This window comes from Cydia strobilella, chromosome 21 (genome assembly GCF_947568885.1).
Source record: "Cydia strobilella chromosome 21, ilCydStro3.1, whole genome shotgun sequence".
Classification (NCBI taxonomy): domain Eukaryota; kingdom Metazoa; phylum Arthropoda; class Insecta; order Lepidoptera; family Tortricidae; genus Cydia; species Cydia strobilella.
In genome coordinates this window covers 5,957,639-5,977,390 of record NC_086061.1, presented here as the reverse complement: position 1 = coordinate 5,977,390, position 19,752 = coordinate 5,957,639, and the positions used below count along the sequence as shown (strand labels likewise).

The window sequence follows — 19,752 nt, the reverse complement described above, 5'->3', positions numbered from 1 at the left end:
AGTTATACAGCCGGAAAACCAAACAGCTGCAGCTATAAGGGAGTATGATGGATACCTTAAGGAACAATATATCCACCGAAAACAAGATCCTCTGGAATGGTAGCATAAAAAACGGGACATATATCCACGCGTGTACTTGTATATGAAACGAAGATTGTGTATGCAGGCTACCTCGGTGTCTTGCGAGCGGGTGTTCTCTAGCGCTGGGCAAGTACTTAATCAAAGGAGAACACATTTGGCGCCAAAAAAAGTGCAACAATTATTATTCCTGCATTACAATATGTAGGAATGTGAAAATGTAAATATCTGTCGTAAAAAAAAAAACAAAAAAAAAAAAAATATAATAAAAAAAAACATTAGTAAATTTATTATATTGTATATTGTGTACATCACTACACAAAGAAAGAAGAGTTATGTAAATATGCAGATTTAAATAATCAACTAAAATCAGTAATCATTGTAAATATTTGATTTTTAAATACGCCTACGCCATTCTTTTTAAATAAGAACGACATGACAGTCCTAAGCCTGAAAAGTATGAAGGAAAATCAAATATATTGTTTTATAGTTATAATGATTTAATCGTTATATCGTAATTATCATACAACTTTAATTTCATTTTACCTATTCAATCAGTAAATATAGGAAAAACCGCTAAACACGATAATCGAAATTTCGTTAATTTGCCTCTCTATCGCTCGAATACGTAAAGAGCGAAAAGACAGGTAACGAAATTTTAATTTTCGGTCGGCGCTCAGTTCCCAGCTCTCAACGACCGAACTGAACTAAAGGAACTAAAAGACCGAACTAGTTCGTTTGACCGATTGACCGAGAGCGGAGCGCTCTCTGAAGTGACCGAGCAGGCACAAGCCTGCCTGATGCTAGTGTTTCGACAGAAATCGTTTTGACAGTTCGAAAAAAGAAACTGATTTGACTAGTAGTCAAATACGTAGGGTATTGGTATACTGGTGCTTTATTATTATAGTAGTACTATATCAAAAGGTAACGCAGATAATGGATACATTTTCTACGGTGCGGTAGTCTGTTACGATTTAACGTTAAAAATAGACGGCAGGATTTGGAACGTACCTCCAATGGCAGACTTGCAGACTTGTCATGTTGATTCCATTTTTTTTTTAATTTTTAGCTATAGTAAAGTATTGTGTTTTATTACGCATTGATTACATTAGACACCAGATAAACACTTGATACAATACATTGGGTAAAACGTAGTGGTTATATACTCTTTGACGTTGGGTCGTTGGCTGTGAAAGTGGACTTACAGTGTTTAACCGCGGAATAAATATAAGAAAAATATCGTTGCATTAATTAGAATCCATATAACAACGAAAATATTATTCGCCTCACCGCGAATTCATTATCGCCATGTCAACAAAATTATGAGTTAACCGCTAAGAGCAGGTATGTGCAATGCTTGTCGGTAACAGTTGTAACTAACGCTAATTTTCGGGACAAGTGGTAGCTTTTTAAATATAATGTTTGTAGTCAGATTATTGCAAGTTTTTACGTAAATGGCACCGACCTTCGTTGGTAAAATACGTAAACAAAGCTAATTCTCGCATACCTACATGATCATTTTGCTAGAAATAATATTTTAATGGGCTTACGTTTAACCCTAATCTCTCCTGATGGTGAGTGTTGAAGATAGAACATTCCATTCCATTACCATTACAAAGCCTATTGAGCGAGCGATAATAGTTGTGTTGCTTTGTCCTATGTTAATATTACTTTAGGGAACTGTATGTGTGTGTTGTGGGTTTGGGTGCCCCTTAAATATTTTTTACTGTAAAGTTTTTCAATGTACTAGCCTGTAAGAAGTACAGGCTTGCATAATTAACCCAAATTGCCAACCATCCACTATCCCATGGAGCCAGAAGGGACATCTGTCACTATGATTATGCCTTAATCGGAGTATAATAAGAGGTACATGCCCTCAATTTGCAAACTGATGTTGGCGGTTATAACCCAGGTTTGAATATTACATAGACACTGAATGACTTAAGACCATATATGACTTCATTCAACAACCAATGAAAATTTAACAAAAGCAGGTTGGGAGAAGTGTTATTGGTAGTCTTAAGATTAGAAATATTGTGTGCTTTGCTGGCATTATTTAATTTTATTTTAGGATTTATCAGGCTCCCATACACAAATGTGGTATTTCAGTACATAAACCTTATAATATTTGTTGCTACTTTGAGGTACCAAAATATATCATCTTCCTTGCGTTATCCCGGCATTTTGCCACGGCTCATGGGAGAGAGGGGCCGCTTGACAACTAATCCCAAGAATTGACGTAGACACTAGTTTTAGAGGTACCAAAATATTATTATTATTTAATAAGCAGGCAGGCAGTGGACAACATATGTGGATACAACATATGTGAACAATATATGTGGATAAATTATAAATTATCTTTGAAATGGGATTTTTGATTTCATGGTGGTAGTAATAAATAATACATATGTGTCGCTTAACTTCAAACTCGCAAAAAGCAGTAAAATAGCATAAATGGATTTACCCGAGTTTGAAGTTAAGCGACTCATATGTGCCTCCTAGATTTCAGTCTTAAAACTTGCTCCTTAAAAAACTCAACATCCCTGAAAGGGTTATGTTCACCTTTGTACAGATTATGTGTGTTTTTTCCTGCTTTGTTTCTTTTTGTACAATAAAGTGTTTTACTACTACTGCTAGATATCAAACGAAATATCTGATGAATCCAGACAAATCGCAACTGGTAACCCTAATACTATACTAAACTTTTAGGAGTCACAATGTCCCTCCAGCGTGACAGTATGGGCATGATGCCCAATGCAGGTGTGGGGGCCTCCGACCCCCGATCTCAGCTGCACCAGGAGATGAGGGAGCAGAACTTTGATCTTATCAGATTTGCATCTTACCGAACAGCTTGCAAACTCCGTTATGTCCAGAAGAAGTGTAACTGTGAGTGATGTACCGAATTTACTTATCTTGACGAGGTCTTTCATTTCCTTAGGATGTTATTACATGTGATTCTAGATTTAGCTTTAACATATAGGTAGCTCTCTTTTTATAATAAGAATTAAGAAGTACTTGAAAGTGCTTTCCACAACTTTATGATAACTTACAGTGAGTCCTGAAATTTAATCCATACTTGTATATAACACTACTTGTATGTACTTGTACATTTGTGTATTGCCCAAAAACTTCTTTAAGTAAGCCACTACATTTCTGATAGTATTGTAACTGGCATCATAACAAAAGTGCCAGCCTCATGAAGGCTTAACAACTAATTTAATATAAGAGTTGAGAGTGCATCTGCTAATCTCACTTGACAAAAATTAACTAGCCATAAGCACTAGGCTTAGTGATGTGATTTGCGGCATCGGGTGACCGCGGTGATTCCCTCAGAATACAGCTCATTCTGTTTGTTATAGCCATTGGCTCCACTAACCATTTGTCTTTGTTATTGCAGTACACGTAATAGACATATGGAATGTAATAGAAGCGTTCAGAGAGAATGCTCTGAACACTCTTGAGCCCAATGCCTGTGTGAACGTCACTAGGCTGGAGACGCTGGTGTCCTCGCTGTACCATAATCTGAACAAGCGGTTGCCGCCAGCGCATCAGGTGTCGGTGGAGGCGTGCTCCGCGTTGCTACTAAATTGGTTGCTGTCTGCTTATAGCACTGGGTGAGTTGGGTGAATTTGTTATAGTGTTTATGGCCTCTAGCCTAGTCGGAAGTGACACTGCATACGAAGCAAGAGGCCCCAGGTTTGAATCGTGGTGTGAATCTGATATGAGATATATATATACTTATTAGATCCATTTAACATCATCGGCTGAAATTGACACCACATTACTAATTACTATAAATACATACTATTTTCTACATCTATCCATTGTGTTACTAATAGGTAACTACTACAGTTATTATTCGTATGGGAGTATCGTCACCTCACGTATCGTGTATTCCACCAAGCCCCAAAACGACTGAGCCGATTTCAATGAAAGAATTGATTCTAGTATGATTACAATATATTTTTCTCAAAAATGGACAGCAAAGTCGACGTTGCCGGTTAAAAAGTAGGTCGCGAAGTGCGTACTTTATGGTCAGTCAATAAATTAAAAAGTTAAAAACATTGCAGTCTCGATTTCGGGACTGCAATGTTGCATACAAATTCCATTATTTGTTGAGTTCCAAACTTTTTAAAAGTTGGAGTGGCCATATCAAATGAAGGCATAGGTCCATTAAACAGCCAAACAGATGATCAGTACTTATTATTATAATGTTGGTACCGCGGTTGGTTGGTTGGTTGGTTGGTGCGCGCGAGGTTGGTTGGTTGGTTGGTTGTTCAAATTTGTTATACGAGATTAACCCACACATGGCGATCTACATTCTGCGGCTTTGCCTTTTTTCACCAAGGTTCATGTATATTCTCCGCTGTGCCCCAGTCTGGAAATTTCCCTTAATTACGTCAAACGTCGATAAGATTCTGAGGGAAACGGTTAGTAGGATCCTAAACGTTAATTTTACACCATCAAGTTGGACTCAGGCTACCCTCCCGATTAAATTTGGCGGACTCGGTATCCGTTTGACGGGAGATCTAGCCCTCCCGGCATTTTTGTCGTCTGCTTACAGTACATTCACCCTCGTTGGCGGTATTCTTCGAAATTCTACAACCGCTAACGTGTTGGTGTCGTGCCTGGCAGACGCGGAAATGGCTTGGGAGGCGGACCATTCCGTCGATCAGGTGCCGAGAGAGAAATCAAGCCAAGCGGCATGGGACGTTTTTAATGTTAAGAGAAACCACCAAATTATTTTTCTCAAAAATGGACGGCAAAGTCGACGTTGCCGGTTAAAAAGTAGGTCGCGAAGTGCGTAGTTTATGGTCATCAAAAAATTAAAAAGTTAAAAACATTGCAGTCTCGATTTCGGGACTGCAATGTTGCATACAAATTCCATTATTTGTCGAGTTCCAAACTTTTTAAAAGTTGAAGTGGCCATATCAAATGAAGGCATAGGTCCATTAAACAGCCAAACAGATGATCAGTACTTTATTATAATGTTGGTACCGCGACTATTTAGGTGTCTCAAATAGGTTGGCGTATTTTCAGCAGAAAAATACACTTTCATTTTTAATTAAAAAAATAAAACGGCGGCAAAGCAAATCTTTTTAGTTTTTTCTGTGAAAATATATACATAAGAATGTTGCTTCTGTAAAATATTTCTATTATATTTGCATTTATTGCGCCATTTTTGAGAAAAGCACTATATATGACTCGGCTGGAAGGCTACTTGCTGCAAGCAAGTAGCTACTTCCGAGCCTCGACAATAATGTACTATTACAAAATTCCGCGGACCACCATGAACGAGCCAGGCTCTTGGCTGTGGCGGAAAAAGAATCGGGTTATTGGCTGCACGCGCTCCCTTCACGAAACTTAGGCTCCGCTCTAGAACCGTCAGCTCTGCGAATCGCGGTTTGCCTTCGCCTGGGTCTGCGAATTTGTGAGTCCCACTCTTGCAGTCGGTGCGCCCTGCCGGTGGACACTCTGGGGCGGCATGGCCTGCACTGCAGATTGAGCGCTGGCAGGCTTTACAGGCATGCCACCTTAAATGATTTAATCCGCCGCGCCCTCAGCACTGCCTCTCTCCCAGCGACTTTGGAGCCGTCAGGTCTCAGCGCAGCTGACGGGAAGAGACCTGATGGCTGCACGCTCGTGCCCTGGAGCCTGGGTCGCCCTTTGGCGTGGGACGCTACCTGCGTGGACACGCTGGCTCCGTCCCACGTGGAAGGGTCGGCTCGGAAGCCTGGGACTGTCGCGGACCAGGCCCAAACTCTCAAGCGCCGCAAATACGCGTTCTTGTCGAATGAGTACGAGTTTGCGGCGCTTGCAATGGAGACACACTATACCTGAACCTAAGTTAATATTACAGAAATAGTAGTAGTAATAGGTAGGTACTTAATTAGGTAGGTAAAAAGTTATGACGCAGGTTTGGTAATAAAAATGTAGCTTTAAATAATTATTCAAATATTATTACATGTACAAATGTAACCAACAACACTAACTTAAAAAAAAGAATGAAGAATGTGAATTAGGACATAAGCAAAACATATGTCACTTAAATCTGTTCCCGTTTGTAACCTTCATACCTACATATCTGTATTTTACTTCATATATATTTTGTATTTGTAATTGTATACCTGCAACTAGTTTAATTATTCGGTGTATTGGCCTATGCTGTGATGCCGTGTAAATATATTTAAATAAAATAATAAATACCTACACGTTCCAAACTTGTTTATATTTATTAAACAAGTAAAATTTCGTAAACATACAATATTATGTTAGGTACGTTAAATGTCTCTCATACTGTACAAATACATTCCCGTTAAAATGCGATTAACAAATTGTAGAATAGTTCATATTATTTAGGTGAACTTTTTTCACTCCACCAGCCCAAGCCAAAAGGTTCACTGATATTAGCTCTACTTTTGTTTGTCTGACTGGATTAGACTAGAACTAAGTGTTAAACAGGAGTACCTACTCGTACTTTATACTTTATAGGTAATATCAATGTTAATGTATCTGCTACGATGACACGTGTAGCCATGAACTCCGGGTTTAGCATATATATGCATCACAGACCAACCGGTTTTCTGTGAATGGAGACATTGGGTCCGTGGTCGACCGACACCAAGAATTTTATAAGGGAAGTGTCGGTCCGGTTGATAGGCGTCTCAGGCGATCATAGGGCGGGCGCTTTCTTTGCCCAGAGGCTAAGTCTGGCGGTGCAGAGGGGTAACGCCGCTAGCGTCCTTGCGACCATGCCGGAAGGGGGTGATTTGGGGGAAGTCTTTTATATTTAAGGTTTAGGTTTTGTTTTTTAGCATAAGTTTAAATTGTACTTTGTTTTTTTTTTTGTGAATGGATTTTAAGTTTTTGACATGTGAATTGGTTGTATGAATAAAATTTTAATTATAGTACCGCGACTATTTAGGTGTGTCAAAAAGGTTGGCGTATTTTCAGCAGAAATGTACACTTCTATTTTTAGTAAAAAAAAAAGGCGGCAAAGCAAATCTTTTCACTTTTTTCTGTGAAAATATATACATAAGAACGTTGCTTCTGTAAAATATTTCTATTTTATTTGTATTTATTGCGCCATTCTTGAGAAAAGCACTATATATGACTCGGCTGGAAGGCTACTTGCTGGCTTCGGATTCAATTAAACGGACTCCCAAGGTCGTCCGTTTAAAACGAATCCTCAGCCAGCAAGTAGCTACTTTCGAGCCTCGACAATAATGTAACGCAATGAAAAATAACATGTTTTGCTTCTTTTTCAGTGAGAATGTTGGCAAAATAAGAGTGTTCTCAATAAAAGTCGCATTGGCTACGATGTGTGCAGGAAAGCTAATGGATAAATTACGATGTAAGTATTTTTATTTACTTTAAATATTCTAAACTAGATATTTTCCCGAGTTTAGTTCCCGATGAGCACTTGAGCTAGAATTTAACTACTTATGGAACTTCGGTGACAATGCAAGTTAGCCTTAAGAACTCTGTAATTTAATACAACTACGTAACCTTCATGAATTAGGGCTCGTAAATATTGTTTCACTTGGCGACTAGAAGACTAGAAGTTGACCGTTTAAACGAAAGAAAAGTCAGCACTATAAACTGGTATCGAGAATGGAATCTTATTACTAAATGCCACATAATCATAATTCTTGCTTTCTTGGTTTGGGTCTCAGCTAATAATTGTCAACAAAATTGCTTGGATTTTTACAACAAAATTCCCTACCTGTGAAGTATTAAAAAAAAACCGGTCAAGTGCGAGTTCGTTTAACTCGCGCACCGAGGGTTCCGTACAAACTTTCAATTTTCTCATGTAAATAGAATCACGAAAGACTTGACCACAAGTATACTCTCTTTAACACTCTCTACTCTCAGCACTCTTAGTCTTTAAGATGAACCTCTGTACAATACTTTTTTTCAATAAATTATTTGTATTTGTATACCAAGCGTCATCATCAGCATCATGTTAGCCGATAGACGTCCACTGCTGGACATAGGCCTCCCCCAAGGGGGGATTGTATACTAAGCGTAATTGCCATCTATTGGCAAATTGGCTAACTAATTTGCGCGACCCGTATGTATGTTGGGTTTTTCAAGGATACTTAATTCTTTATCATGTGAACCGATTTCGACTATTTTTGTTTTATTTGAAAGAAGGTATTTTTAGTGTAATCTCATAGACATTTCAAGTATAACAAACACCCGCAAATGGGCTTAAATTGCAATTTAAATTAGAACATGTTTTTTGATAATTTTAAAAAAATAGTACATTTCGATGCTAGTGCGGAAAGTATGTCATTACTTCACTAGTAGACTCGGGACGAGTGAAGAATGACATATCCGCACGTGTATCGAACGACGTTTTTTAGCGAAAAAATAAGAAAAGCAACAAGTAAGGAATGGAATTCGAAACTTTTATATTATTAATTCTGTGACATCATTGACATTAAGAAGTGTTTTTCTAGCTTTTATTCGACTAGAATAGATTTTTTTATTATTATTGAACCCACTTCAATGAGTTTTTTTTCAAATGCATGTTCTATAAGACAGAAACAATTGTAAATATTAAAACATTGTACTATTATTACCTAAATATCGTTATTTACGATTATTTGTGTATCGTACATTTATAAAAACAATATCGAATGTTGCCTTTGGAAACTTAAAACATTCTTGCAGTAAGAAAATACGCCTCTTCTTTGACAGGCGTTCCGTTCCATTCAGACAACTTATTAAGAACGGTTTTTCAACATTAATAAATAAACGTGTTATAATACTTATAATGATGAAGAGGTAAGTAATTTTTCGTATTCTTACATTAACAGTAGGTTTTTATGTTGATTACGACGTTTAAAGGAAACTAATATTAACACTCATCAATAAGTAGTCATGAATTGGAACAAGTAATAGATATTTGTTATACAAGGGTGCAAAGTTGTGTTTTAACACACGAGAAGTAAAATACATTTGCACCCGTGTGTAACACAAAACTTTTCTCCTCACTATAGCGAGGAAAGTGCAACATCCACAGACGTTAGATCATCTTCATCACTGGAATCACTTATTTTTTTACGATATTATAACAAAAAACACTGGAAATTCTGATTTTTACGTGAGTCGGTGAGAAGTCTTTTTAAGTAAAAATTTTGTTGACAATGTTGACATTTCTGTTCTGACGTATGAAATGTCAAGGATCCGTTTTGAAATTGCATCGACTCAACTTGTGCGTTCAGAATTATATTTAACATCATTTAAAAAAATCTAACGTTTCTTATGGAATTTTAAGGTTTATGACTTAAAATTATTAAATAAAGCTGAATTTGGTATTTTTTATTAGATTCTCAAACCATTTATTTAATGACAATTAATATCGAACGAACCATTATTATGAGCGTTTTACGTTTTGTTATCTGTCAAGCTACTTAAACACGCTCCATCCAAGGTCAAATTACTTTCCCCAATAGTGGATAAAACGCGTTTTTCCCCGCTTGTTTTAAAGGATAAAAGACGGCTTTCCGAGCTAGTGAGGGGAATTTTTTTAAAAAAATTGGAAAAGTAAAAAGCACTAGTTCGCGAAAACCAACTTTCCGCACGCTAAATAGCCACGAAAAGTAGCACTTTTTGAGCAACTGTATTAAAAAAGTTTTTAAGACAGAGGTGTGATTATATTTTTCCTGTAATATTTATGATAATATTATTATTATGTAAAAATTTCAAAAAATTTCGTTGGTAAACTTCGGAGATAAAGGGGGGGGGGGGGGGGGGGGAATGGTATTTTTTCACATTTTACACAACGTGTTAAGGTTAGCGGTGTTTATAACTTCCAAATTTCAAATCAATAGCTTCAGTAGTTCTCGAGATATTCAGCAATGTGACAGACAGACAGACGGACGGAGTTGCACCATAAGGGTTCCTTTTGTACCATTTTGGTACGGAACCCTAATTATAACTTCTTATATGAGTAGGAGTTTACGGTATTGTAAAAATCCCCAAAGATGTGTTATAAATAAAGATGTGTTTTTCATGTACTATATAAAGTTTTAATCACTTTGGCTCCTGTCCAAATTGGCGGTTTTTTCATACTTTATTATAATGCACATTACAGTCTTAAGCTTTAAGCTGACTTCGATACACCAAACAATCAATTTGGCGTGCTGCCAACGAATTTGCGTGCTACTAAAATTCCTGATAAGTATATCTTTTGATGATAATATTGGCCATTTTTCTTTAATTTCAAGTAGCACTTGATGAGTTGCACAAGATTTTATATTGCTGAATGTATTTTTTGCATAGTAAGAATAAGAATAAGAAAACATTTATTGCCACACAACAAAAGAGAAATTACAGGAAACAAATAAAATAAAAAATTGGCATGCGCGACAAAAGGAGGAGGATAGTAACTATTTACCTTTATTACGATGTTCAAACGGATAATGAAACCATTTTTTACCGCACAGTATTGGAGTGTTGTCGGACCTTAACAAATATATTAAAATTCAGCTCAATCAAAGAATAAGAATAAGAATTGTTTATTGCCACATTATCAAGTACAAAATAAAATAAAATAAAATAAAATTACATAAAACAAGAATAAGAAAAACAATTATTAATTTAAAGGTACAAACAATTGGGCAAAGGGTTTCCGGTCTCAGCGTGTGCCGGGCCGAGTTGCCCGGCGCTGGTTTTCAGACCGGTTTTCAATGCCCAATTTTTAGTAGATAGATAAAGGACAAACTCAATTAAAAACTTTGTTTTTTTTTTTAGATATCTTCTCCCAATTATCCGACGGCAACGGCCACCTATTGATGAAGAGGCTATCTGACTACCTAAGAGAAGTTCTGGCTCTGCCGGCGGCCGTGTACGAATCCCCGTCGTTCAGTTATGACGACTCACTGGCCCTGTCTATATTCAACCAGGTAATCAATCTGACAACTGCCTGACGACTACGGTTTGTTAATAAAGCTATCTGGCTATCTAGAGGCGCTGAATCTGACGACTACAACGTGTTAAAGGCTTTGCTTACGGTGGTGTATGACATTCTGCTATTCAGCTATACCGACTCGTTTTCGCTGTCCATATTCAACCAGGTAACTAATCTGACAGTTATTTGACGGTAACTGCCTTCTGATGAAGTTATTTGACTATCCGAGAGAGGAACAGCGGGCGTATTATGGATAGCTATGTAGCTGATACAACGTGATAAAACAAACATCTCCAATAACATGACGCGATTGTAATATGGAGACACTGTAAATATCATATTCGTATAGTTTTGAAGTTTACTGTATAGCCTCCTAATGCCCAGCCATACTTACAAGAAATAAATCCAAAATTTGCCAGTGAAATTTTAAACCTATAGTGTAGAAAGGAGAGTAGATTTTGGTTTGGGCATAACTTGAACGAAGCTAAACAATGAAGCTCTATTCCAATTGAACATGATTTAAATTTCATCGATCTTAATATATTCTGTCAGAAAGCTATTACCGCCTGTAAAAAAACTGTGAGTTTAAAAAATGTAAGCTCGATGTGTCTTTGTCCCATAGAAAATTAAAATTTGGCGCCTTTGTCTAAAGTCGTTATTTGACAGACTATAAGTACTATAAGGGAGGACTATGAGGATAGGGGCTACAAAGATGAGAAATTAATGTAGCTTTGAATTATTTTCAGTACTTACATACTATCGGTGAACCACGGTGTTTTTATGTGTCTTAATATAGTATTGTTTGTCTATAGAACGGCAAGATAACAGTGAACGATTTCCTGGATACTTTGATGTCCGATTCCGGTCCGCCTTGTCTAGTATGGCTGCCCCTACTTCATAGACTGGCAAGCGTTGAAAATGGTAAGTCGTTTTTTAGTAAGTTCCAAAAAAGGTCGCTATTATGCTGCTTAACAAATAATAAAAACCGGACATGTGCGAGTCGGACTCGCCCACCGAGTGTTCCGTACTTTTTAGGATTTGTTATTATAGCGGCAACAGAAATACATCATCTGTGAAAGTTTCAACTGTGGCTATCACGGTTCATGAGATACAGCCTGGTGACAGACAGACAGATAGAAGGACAGTAGAGTCTTAGTAATAGGGTCCCGTTTTTACCCTTTGGGTACGGAACCCTAAAAAAATAACTAATTAATTTAAAAAAACTTAAATTATGAAAAAGAGGGTAATTCCCGCCAAGTGACGATATATTACTGTACAGTCGCCACGGACAGTAGAGTCTTAGTAATAGGGTCCCGTTTTTACCCTTTGGGTACGGAACCCTAAAAAAATAACTAATTAATTAAAAAAAAAATATATATGAAAAGAGGGTAATTCCCGCCAAGTGACGATATATTACTGTACAGTGGCCATCAGATATATCGGAGCAGCCGAGGCGCTCACAAATATCTGAACACGCCTCTATTGTCAAGGCGCTAGGTGCTATTTATTGTCGCCAAGTGTCAAGTGTAATTCAATTGTCGATTGTTTCGCCAACGTCAAAGTAGGATCCACGTGGGATCGAATTAATATTTCTTGATTAATATTTCAGCCAGTGTACGGTAAACAATAAAATTATGGGCCTCTAGGGCTCTAGCCGGACACGGTTAGAGGTAGAAATACCAAATGCTCTTAGAGCACGACGTAGTTCGGTAGTTATTGTAGTTGTCTCGTAAAACCGATAGCTGGACTAACCCCAAATTGGTGGTTAAACACGCTTTTAGATTAATTCTCCATTCACTGCACACTACCACATTAGATTACTGTATAATAAAGCTATCGATATTACACTTTAAACAATATTAATGAGCAAAAAACAAAGGCAATCAATCATGATGGCGTTCGAACTGGAAGTCCGTGTCAAGTGTAAGTTTCAGATTATTGGCCACAAGATGGCAGATCCTCCAACGTTGCACCTACTCGTTGGTGTTAAGTATGAATGTCAAGTTAAGTCCTTTAACTCACACGCTTTTTATATTTCCTTTATGAATAAAATAAATAAATGTAACTGGAAAATCTTACACACTTTGAAATAGTCCCTCAGGAAGCTCGACAAGGCTTGTGCTGTGTATATTTTTCCTTTGAAGGTATGGAATCCTAAAAGATCATCATGTATAGTATGTATTGATACACTGACGGTTGTTTATTTATCCACAGTGGTCCACCCGCTGGCCTGCTCCGCGTGCCGCCTAAGCGCATTAACCGGTTTCCGCTACCGCTGCGCGCGCTGTGCCAACTACACACTTTGCCAGGACTGCTTCTGGCGCGGCAGAGTCTCCCAGGGCCACACCAATGAGCACGAGGTCAAGGAATACTCGCACTATGTAAGTATATGTATATACCTAGTCGGCTCATAAGTTCTGTCATATACATAGTATCAAATAAAATCAAAAGTTTAAGTTTATTCCGTATAATTTGTACAGCGTTTGAAAGCTTATAAACTAGAGAATCTAAATGTATAACATTTATTCAAAATGACCGCCATAATTATCTACACAGGCTTGAAGTCTTCGTGGCCAGTCGTCAATGGATTCACGCACCACTTTCATGTCGATATTGGCCACTGCCGTAGCAAGAGATTTTTTCAGCGAGTCTAGATTTGCATGAGGTTTTGAGCACACCTTTTCCTCTAAATACTGCCATATTTTATAGTCTAAAGGATTAAGATCTGGGCTAGAGGAGGGCCAATCTTCATGCCGTATAAAGTCGATTTTATTGGAGGAGAGCCAGGCTTGTGTAGACTTTGCCTTATGGGCTGGAGCAGAGTCCTGCTGGAAAACCCAATGCTGGTTTAGAAACATCGTATGGGATAGTGGTTTCACAATATTAGTCAACACCGTGTCTTGGTACACTTTGGCACTAGTTTTTACTCCTTTCTCACAAAAATGCATACTAGTGACGCCCGCATAAGAAACTCCCAGCCAAACCATCACAGATGAAGGGTGATGACGCTTCTTTACTATTGCGAGCGTACACTCTATCATTTTGTTTATTACAGTTTTCTTCTATGTCAAAAATTTTCTCGTCCGAAAACAGTATACAACGGTGCTTATTTTTAGCGTACTTCTTCAATAAAGCTTTAGATCTTTTAAGCCTTAAAGCTTTAAGCCGACCATTGAGAAGATGGCCAGTTTTTCGTTTATAAGCACGAAGTCTCAGGTCTTGATTAAGCACTCTTTTCACCGTGTTTTTGCTCAAACCCATCTGAAGGGCCATAACTTTTTGTTTCCTAGCGGGATTTCTGGCAATGCGTGCCCTAATTGCTTGTACAACCGCTGGAGTCCTAGCTGTACGCGGACGACCGCTTCTTTTCTTGTCATTTAAACTAGAGACCTCACTGTATCTTTCTATGGTACGATACACAAATCTTAGAGAGAATTTTAAATTTTCAAGTAGCTTAAAAATTTTAGTCGGCGAGTGACCACAACGATATAGTGCAATTATTGCGGTACGGCTATCTTTAAGCGTCCACTCCATGTTGAAGAAAACAGAAAATTGCAAAATTATACTACTCAAATATTTAATAAAGATTCGAAATTCAAATGCAGAACGGTTTTTGTTTTAGGAGTTCCAAATTTAAATTTTAAAGGCCAGTGACAGAACTTATGAGCCGACTAGGTATATATTTCAGTTTGTTTAATAAAATTTGTTTATGTTTTTTCATTCGACTTAATTTCGACTACTTCAATCACATCGCCTAGTTAAATTACATTTTCAATTAGTTCGATCTAACATATTCGACTACTTCGATCCCGATTTTCGTCTATTCGGTCATTTTGATTTGATTAGTTCAATTTCACTTTTCGACAAATTCGATCTCGCATTTATCTATAGGTTTTTGTATTCAGTAAGTTTCATTATGTTAGTTAATTTTTTCGTACCTAATTAATAAATAAATCTCGCAATTTCGACTCTTCGTTCCCATATTTTCGACCAGTTCGATCGAGTTTACTGGTTTGACTATTTGGACTTTCGGCACATTAGAATAGTAGACATAAAAAGAAATAAATATTTATAAGACGGGCGATTGTCATCTTCGACTAAGTCACAATCAAAACAAAAAGAAATAACAAATAAATCACCTGACCAAGTTTCGATTGACATTTTCTATCAACGATGACCAACTTGGCTAAGCCCCCTATTTTGTAACGTTATTTTTTCTGGGTTATTCTCATTATTATAAAATTTCTAAATAATCATATTTATTCCAGAAATCTCCATCAAAGCAAATCGGAGCAACGCTGCGCAAGTCATTTCGATGTGTACCGGAACGGGCTCGAACCCAGGTCCCGCGCTACCCTGACCGCCCTGAGCGCACACTCAACCTCAGTCATATCGTGTGAGTACTTACACTGGCTAACCCGGAATAGCCATCAAGAAAAATCCAGCCAAATGCGAGTCGGACTCGCATTGCAAGGGTTCCGTACATTACACCATTTAAACAATGTATTTTTTATGTGAAATGTCGGATCAAAAACTAAGTAATTAAGTCCGACTCACGCTAGACTGCACATTTCTTATAGGTTTTCCTGTGATCTATAGGTAAAGATCTATTTTGTGTATTTTTTTTTTCAAAAAATTTGGCCCAGTAGGTTCGGAGATAAAGGGGGGGAATTTACATTTTTTGCCTAGTTCTTCAAGAAAGAACTTCTAAACTTTAAATTTATCTTAAAATTATAAAAAAAAATGTATTTGAGATTCTCACAATGAGCTCTTTTATTTGATATGTAACACCATATAGTTTGAAAAACTTTATTTTTTAATTTTATGATTTACCCCCCAAAAGTGGCCCCCGTGCTTAAAATTCATTTGTTTACGTTACATGTCCGTCTTTGGGTCACAAACTTACATATGTATAACAAATTTCAACTTAATTGGTCCAGTAGTTTCGGAGAAAATAGGCTGTGACAGACGGACAGACAGACAGACGCACGAGTGATCCTATAAGCGTTCCGTTTTTTCCTTTTGAGGTACGGAACCCTAAAAATACACAAACTAAATCAACAAATCAATTCACTTAATTATCGAACCTGCTCCCAAAATTTCACGAGAATAGGTTCAGAAATGCGACCTGTTCCACACTTCCCTGATCATCTTGAACGAACCTCCAATCTCAGTCATATGGGGAAGGTAGAAACCAAACAGAATTAAGTAGACATAGAGGGCTCACTCCATACGTCAGTTTTGTCTTTGATAGAAACACTGTACTGACATAATACCTTATTTCCTTGCAATAAGGTTCTTGACCAGTTAAATGTGTAGATGACACTGTAATCAATTTATTTAAGTGTATAGCTTGACCAAACCAATCTCTACATTTTGCAAGTCGTTTCGTTATGTTCTTGGCGACGACGTCGAGGACGAGTAAGGACTAAGAACAATTTAATAAAGAAATACTTCAAAATATTTTATTTTATATTTTTTCCACAACGCATGATTTCAATGGTTTGACTAGACGACTGCCGTTACCACTATGGTTTTTACGGTTCCGTACCCAAAGGGTAAAGACAGGACCCTATTACTAAGACTCCGCTGTCTGTCGGTCTGTCTGTCCGTATGTCACCAGGCTGTATCTCATGAACCGTGATAGCGAAATTTTCACAGATGACGTATTTCCGTTGCCGCTATAACAACAAATACTAAAAACATAATAAAAGAAATGTTTAAGTGGGGCTCCCATATAACAAACGTGATTTTTTTTGTCGTTTTTTGCGTAATGGTACTAGGGTTTGCTCCCGGTACTGAGTTTGTATGGCGAGAACCGGGAATTCCCGGTTCTCGTTATACAAACTCAGTACCGGGAGCAAACCCTAAATGGTACGGAACCCTTCGTGCGCGAGTCCGACTTGAACTTGGCCGGTTTTTCTGTTTTATTTTATTTCTACTCTTTATTATCGCTACTTACAATCAATTTTATTTCAGACCACCCTCCCCGGTACCGGCACACAACGGCTTTCCAGAATACGCACCAGGATACGTCAATACGGGTTCGTTGGATTCCCGATCGTCGAGGTCTACTCATCGCAGTAAGTATTATAATTTATTATTTCTGGTCCAGTAGCTATACACGGTGTTTCATGACCCACTGAAAACCTAAAAACAGTTTGTTCAGAATCGATAGGAGAATCGATTGCCCTATATTTTAATGGAGGTAATTTTTTTTTACATGCTCAGTCTACAAGTTTGTAATGCAACAATATCAATAACTAGCATTTGACACGTTATTTGTCAATTAGCAACACCCTAAACTGGCCATTGGTAAACCGTATCTCGTTGCAGTAAGGTATGCAAATGGTCAGTTAACAGTGTTTACGATGGTAACTACCATAGATTAGTATATGTTATTACTGTAATAGATAAGAAACTCTCGGACATTTCACGTTCACGTCTCTACTAGTGCTGCCCCTAGCGGTCCTGCTCTCAACTAATGAGACTGTATATGCAGTAAACACGCACACATGTACACACACACACACACACACACACACACACACACACACACACACACACACACACACACGTACTTATGGGTTCTTTACCTACATGTAACAACTTTAATATTGGAAACTGATTTATGTAGTAATCTTTGTCGTACCAATTTCCATTTGCTTAGAAAACTACATAAATCAGTTTTTCAGAATAAATAAATGAAAACTTATGTTGAATCAAGTACAATATATTATTTATAAGTACCTACTTATTTACATACGTTCCATTCCAAGTAACTAAGACACATGCAAATACAGCGACGCTTTAAGCGCACTTCCGTGAAAATAACTTAACAGCAAGTATGTAACAATTTATTTCCTGACTATGTTTTAAACAATAATTAGAGGCAACCTAATTCATTTCTTCTTCTTGATCCCAAAATAACTTGGAAAGCTTCAATAGTTTGATCCAACTTTTTTTGATTTAATTTAGATCCATTTTTGTCGCATATTTCATAGTTTTGAGAACATTCAAGCTTTTTATCCACAATTTGTGGTGCGGTGATCTGGGTGTTACAGCGCATTAGATTAGGTAGATTTTCCTTTTTTAGGTTCACTGAAATTGCCATTGACAACATCGAAAAACTTATCGAAGAAAAGCACGATACCTGCCGTGTCGCAACTTTATTCTGAAAGCTTTTTAATACCTGAAAATATATTAACAGTTAAGATGTTATCAAAAGTATAAAAAGGTTATTTTACAGCGAAACAGGACAAGTGTTGAGCATGCATTTTAAGGGTGTGCTATTGTCACATTTAATGTTAGGTAACAAGAAATCAGTGAATCGGGATATTATTCATGTAAAATGTCGACAAAGGTAACGTATTGTGGTTGGATTTTATCAGTAGATGTATGTCTTTCTAATTTTGGCAGGTTGTAGTTGATTTATCAGATTAAGACCTAGGCATGGAAAATAGTATCTTAATTATGATAATCAGAGCAACGTGTATGACGGGCCTTACGGGCACTAAGAATGGTGCTAGTTCAACGGCTGTTATTTGAAATGTTACAATGTTCCATGTTCCATCGCCAACATTTCATAAATATGCTTTACCCGAAGCCTCTATCAAAGCTTTTGATAAAGATGAAATAATAAATAAATGTTCAGGAGGTATATATATATTATAAACTCGAAAATTTACTTACCTTGCCCTTATACCGATGTACATACAAGAAGGTACACAGATTCGGCGCGGCCCGGCCGGCATTGCTTTTCATCTTGCCTGCGTTGGTTTGGTTGAATGAGTAAGAGCACAACTCAACACAACTTACAAGGTTGGTTGTGATATAAAGAAACGCTGTTTGTTAATATCTTAACATAAATCTGACCAAAAATATGTTTAAACGGAATTTATATTAAAAAACAACTTAGAAATAATTTCAAAATTTCCCGTCAAACCAAACGTCATTTGGTTTTTTTATTCGTCTAAATACGTCAGTCTGTCATTGTACGGTGTTTGCACTACATATTAAAAAAACTACTTTTACGTTTCAAATTTATTTTGTTTCCTAGTTCATTTGCAACGTAAGGTTAGTAACACTATCAAAACATTTTTTATTAAAATATATTCTTCTAGATTTAATTAAATACGATTAAGTTACCTGCTTAAATATTTGTTTTGGTATATTTTGTTTTCTACTATCTACACACAAGAATGATATCTAGCCACACTCAGCCCTCCTTATGCTAAAGGCGGTATCTCAAAAACTAATGAACTGGAAATGGAACGTTATGATTCAAATTTAAGGTACTTATTTGCATGCAATCTTCAATTGAGATACCGCTTTTTAGCTCAGCAGGGCACCACGGCTGAGGAATATATGTCCAGCATAACCCAGAGATGGCATTATTATCAGCATTACATTACTCCTCTTCAGAGATACTATACCATGGTAACTACTAACTAGCAATTGTTTGATGTCACTTAAACAACGAAGTATATCTTGTGTAGAATTACTAGTCGAATAGAATTGTTAAGAAAACTAAAAACCAATATTTTTTTAAATATTTATCGGAATAAAGAATGAATACTCAAGATGAGTTTAAAATTAAAAAAAATCTGTTCAGGTGTCTCAGGTTTTCAGTGGCTCAAGAAACACCGTGTATAATAGCAAAGAGAATTTAGTATAGAGGCGGATTATCAAAGTTAATTTTGTAGTCAAAGTAAATTTACTGCCATCTTCCGACACAGGGTTAAAACTTTTAG

At 37.1% G+C, this 19,752-nt stretch overlaps 1 protein-coding gene across 1 annotated transcript in view; it reads left to right on the top strand.

The window, feature by feature from the left end:
- Positions 1 to 1,168: 1,168 nt before the first annotated feature.
- LOC134751041 (dystrobrevin beta) overlaps positions 1,169 to 19,752 on the top strand; it is a 92,468-nt gene continuing 73,884 nt past the window's right edge. The window contains exons 1-9 of the mRNA XM_063686376.1: positions 1,169 to 1,422; positions 2,788 to 2,964; positions 3,476 to 3,692; positions 7,347 to 7,432; positions 10,843 to 10,994; positions 11,812 to 11,920; positions 13,214 to 13,380; positions 15,268 to 15,395; positions 16,979 to 17,082. Coding sequence (XP_063542446.1) covers positions 2,796 to 2,964; positions 3,476 to 3,692; positions 7,347 to 7,432; positions 10,843 to 10,994; positions 11,812 to 11,920; positions 13,214 to 13,380; positions 15,268 to 15,395; positions 16,979 to 17,082 — 1,132 coding nt within the window. The 5' untranslated portion in view covers positions 1,169 to 1,422; positions 2,788 to 2,795. The remainder of the gene's footprint in view (positions 1,423 to 2,787; positions 2,965 to 3,475; positions 3,693 to 7,346; positions 7,433 to 10,842; positions 10,995 to 11,811; positions 11,921 to 13,213; positions 13,381 to 15,267; positions 15,396 to 16,978; positions 17,083 to 19,752) is intronic.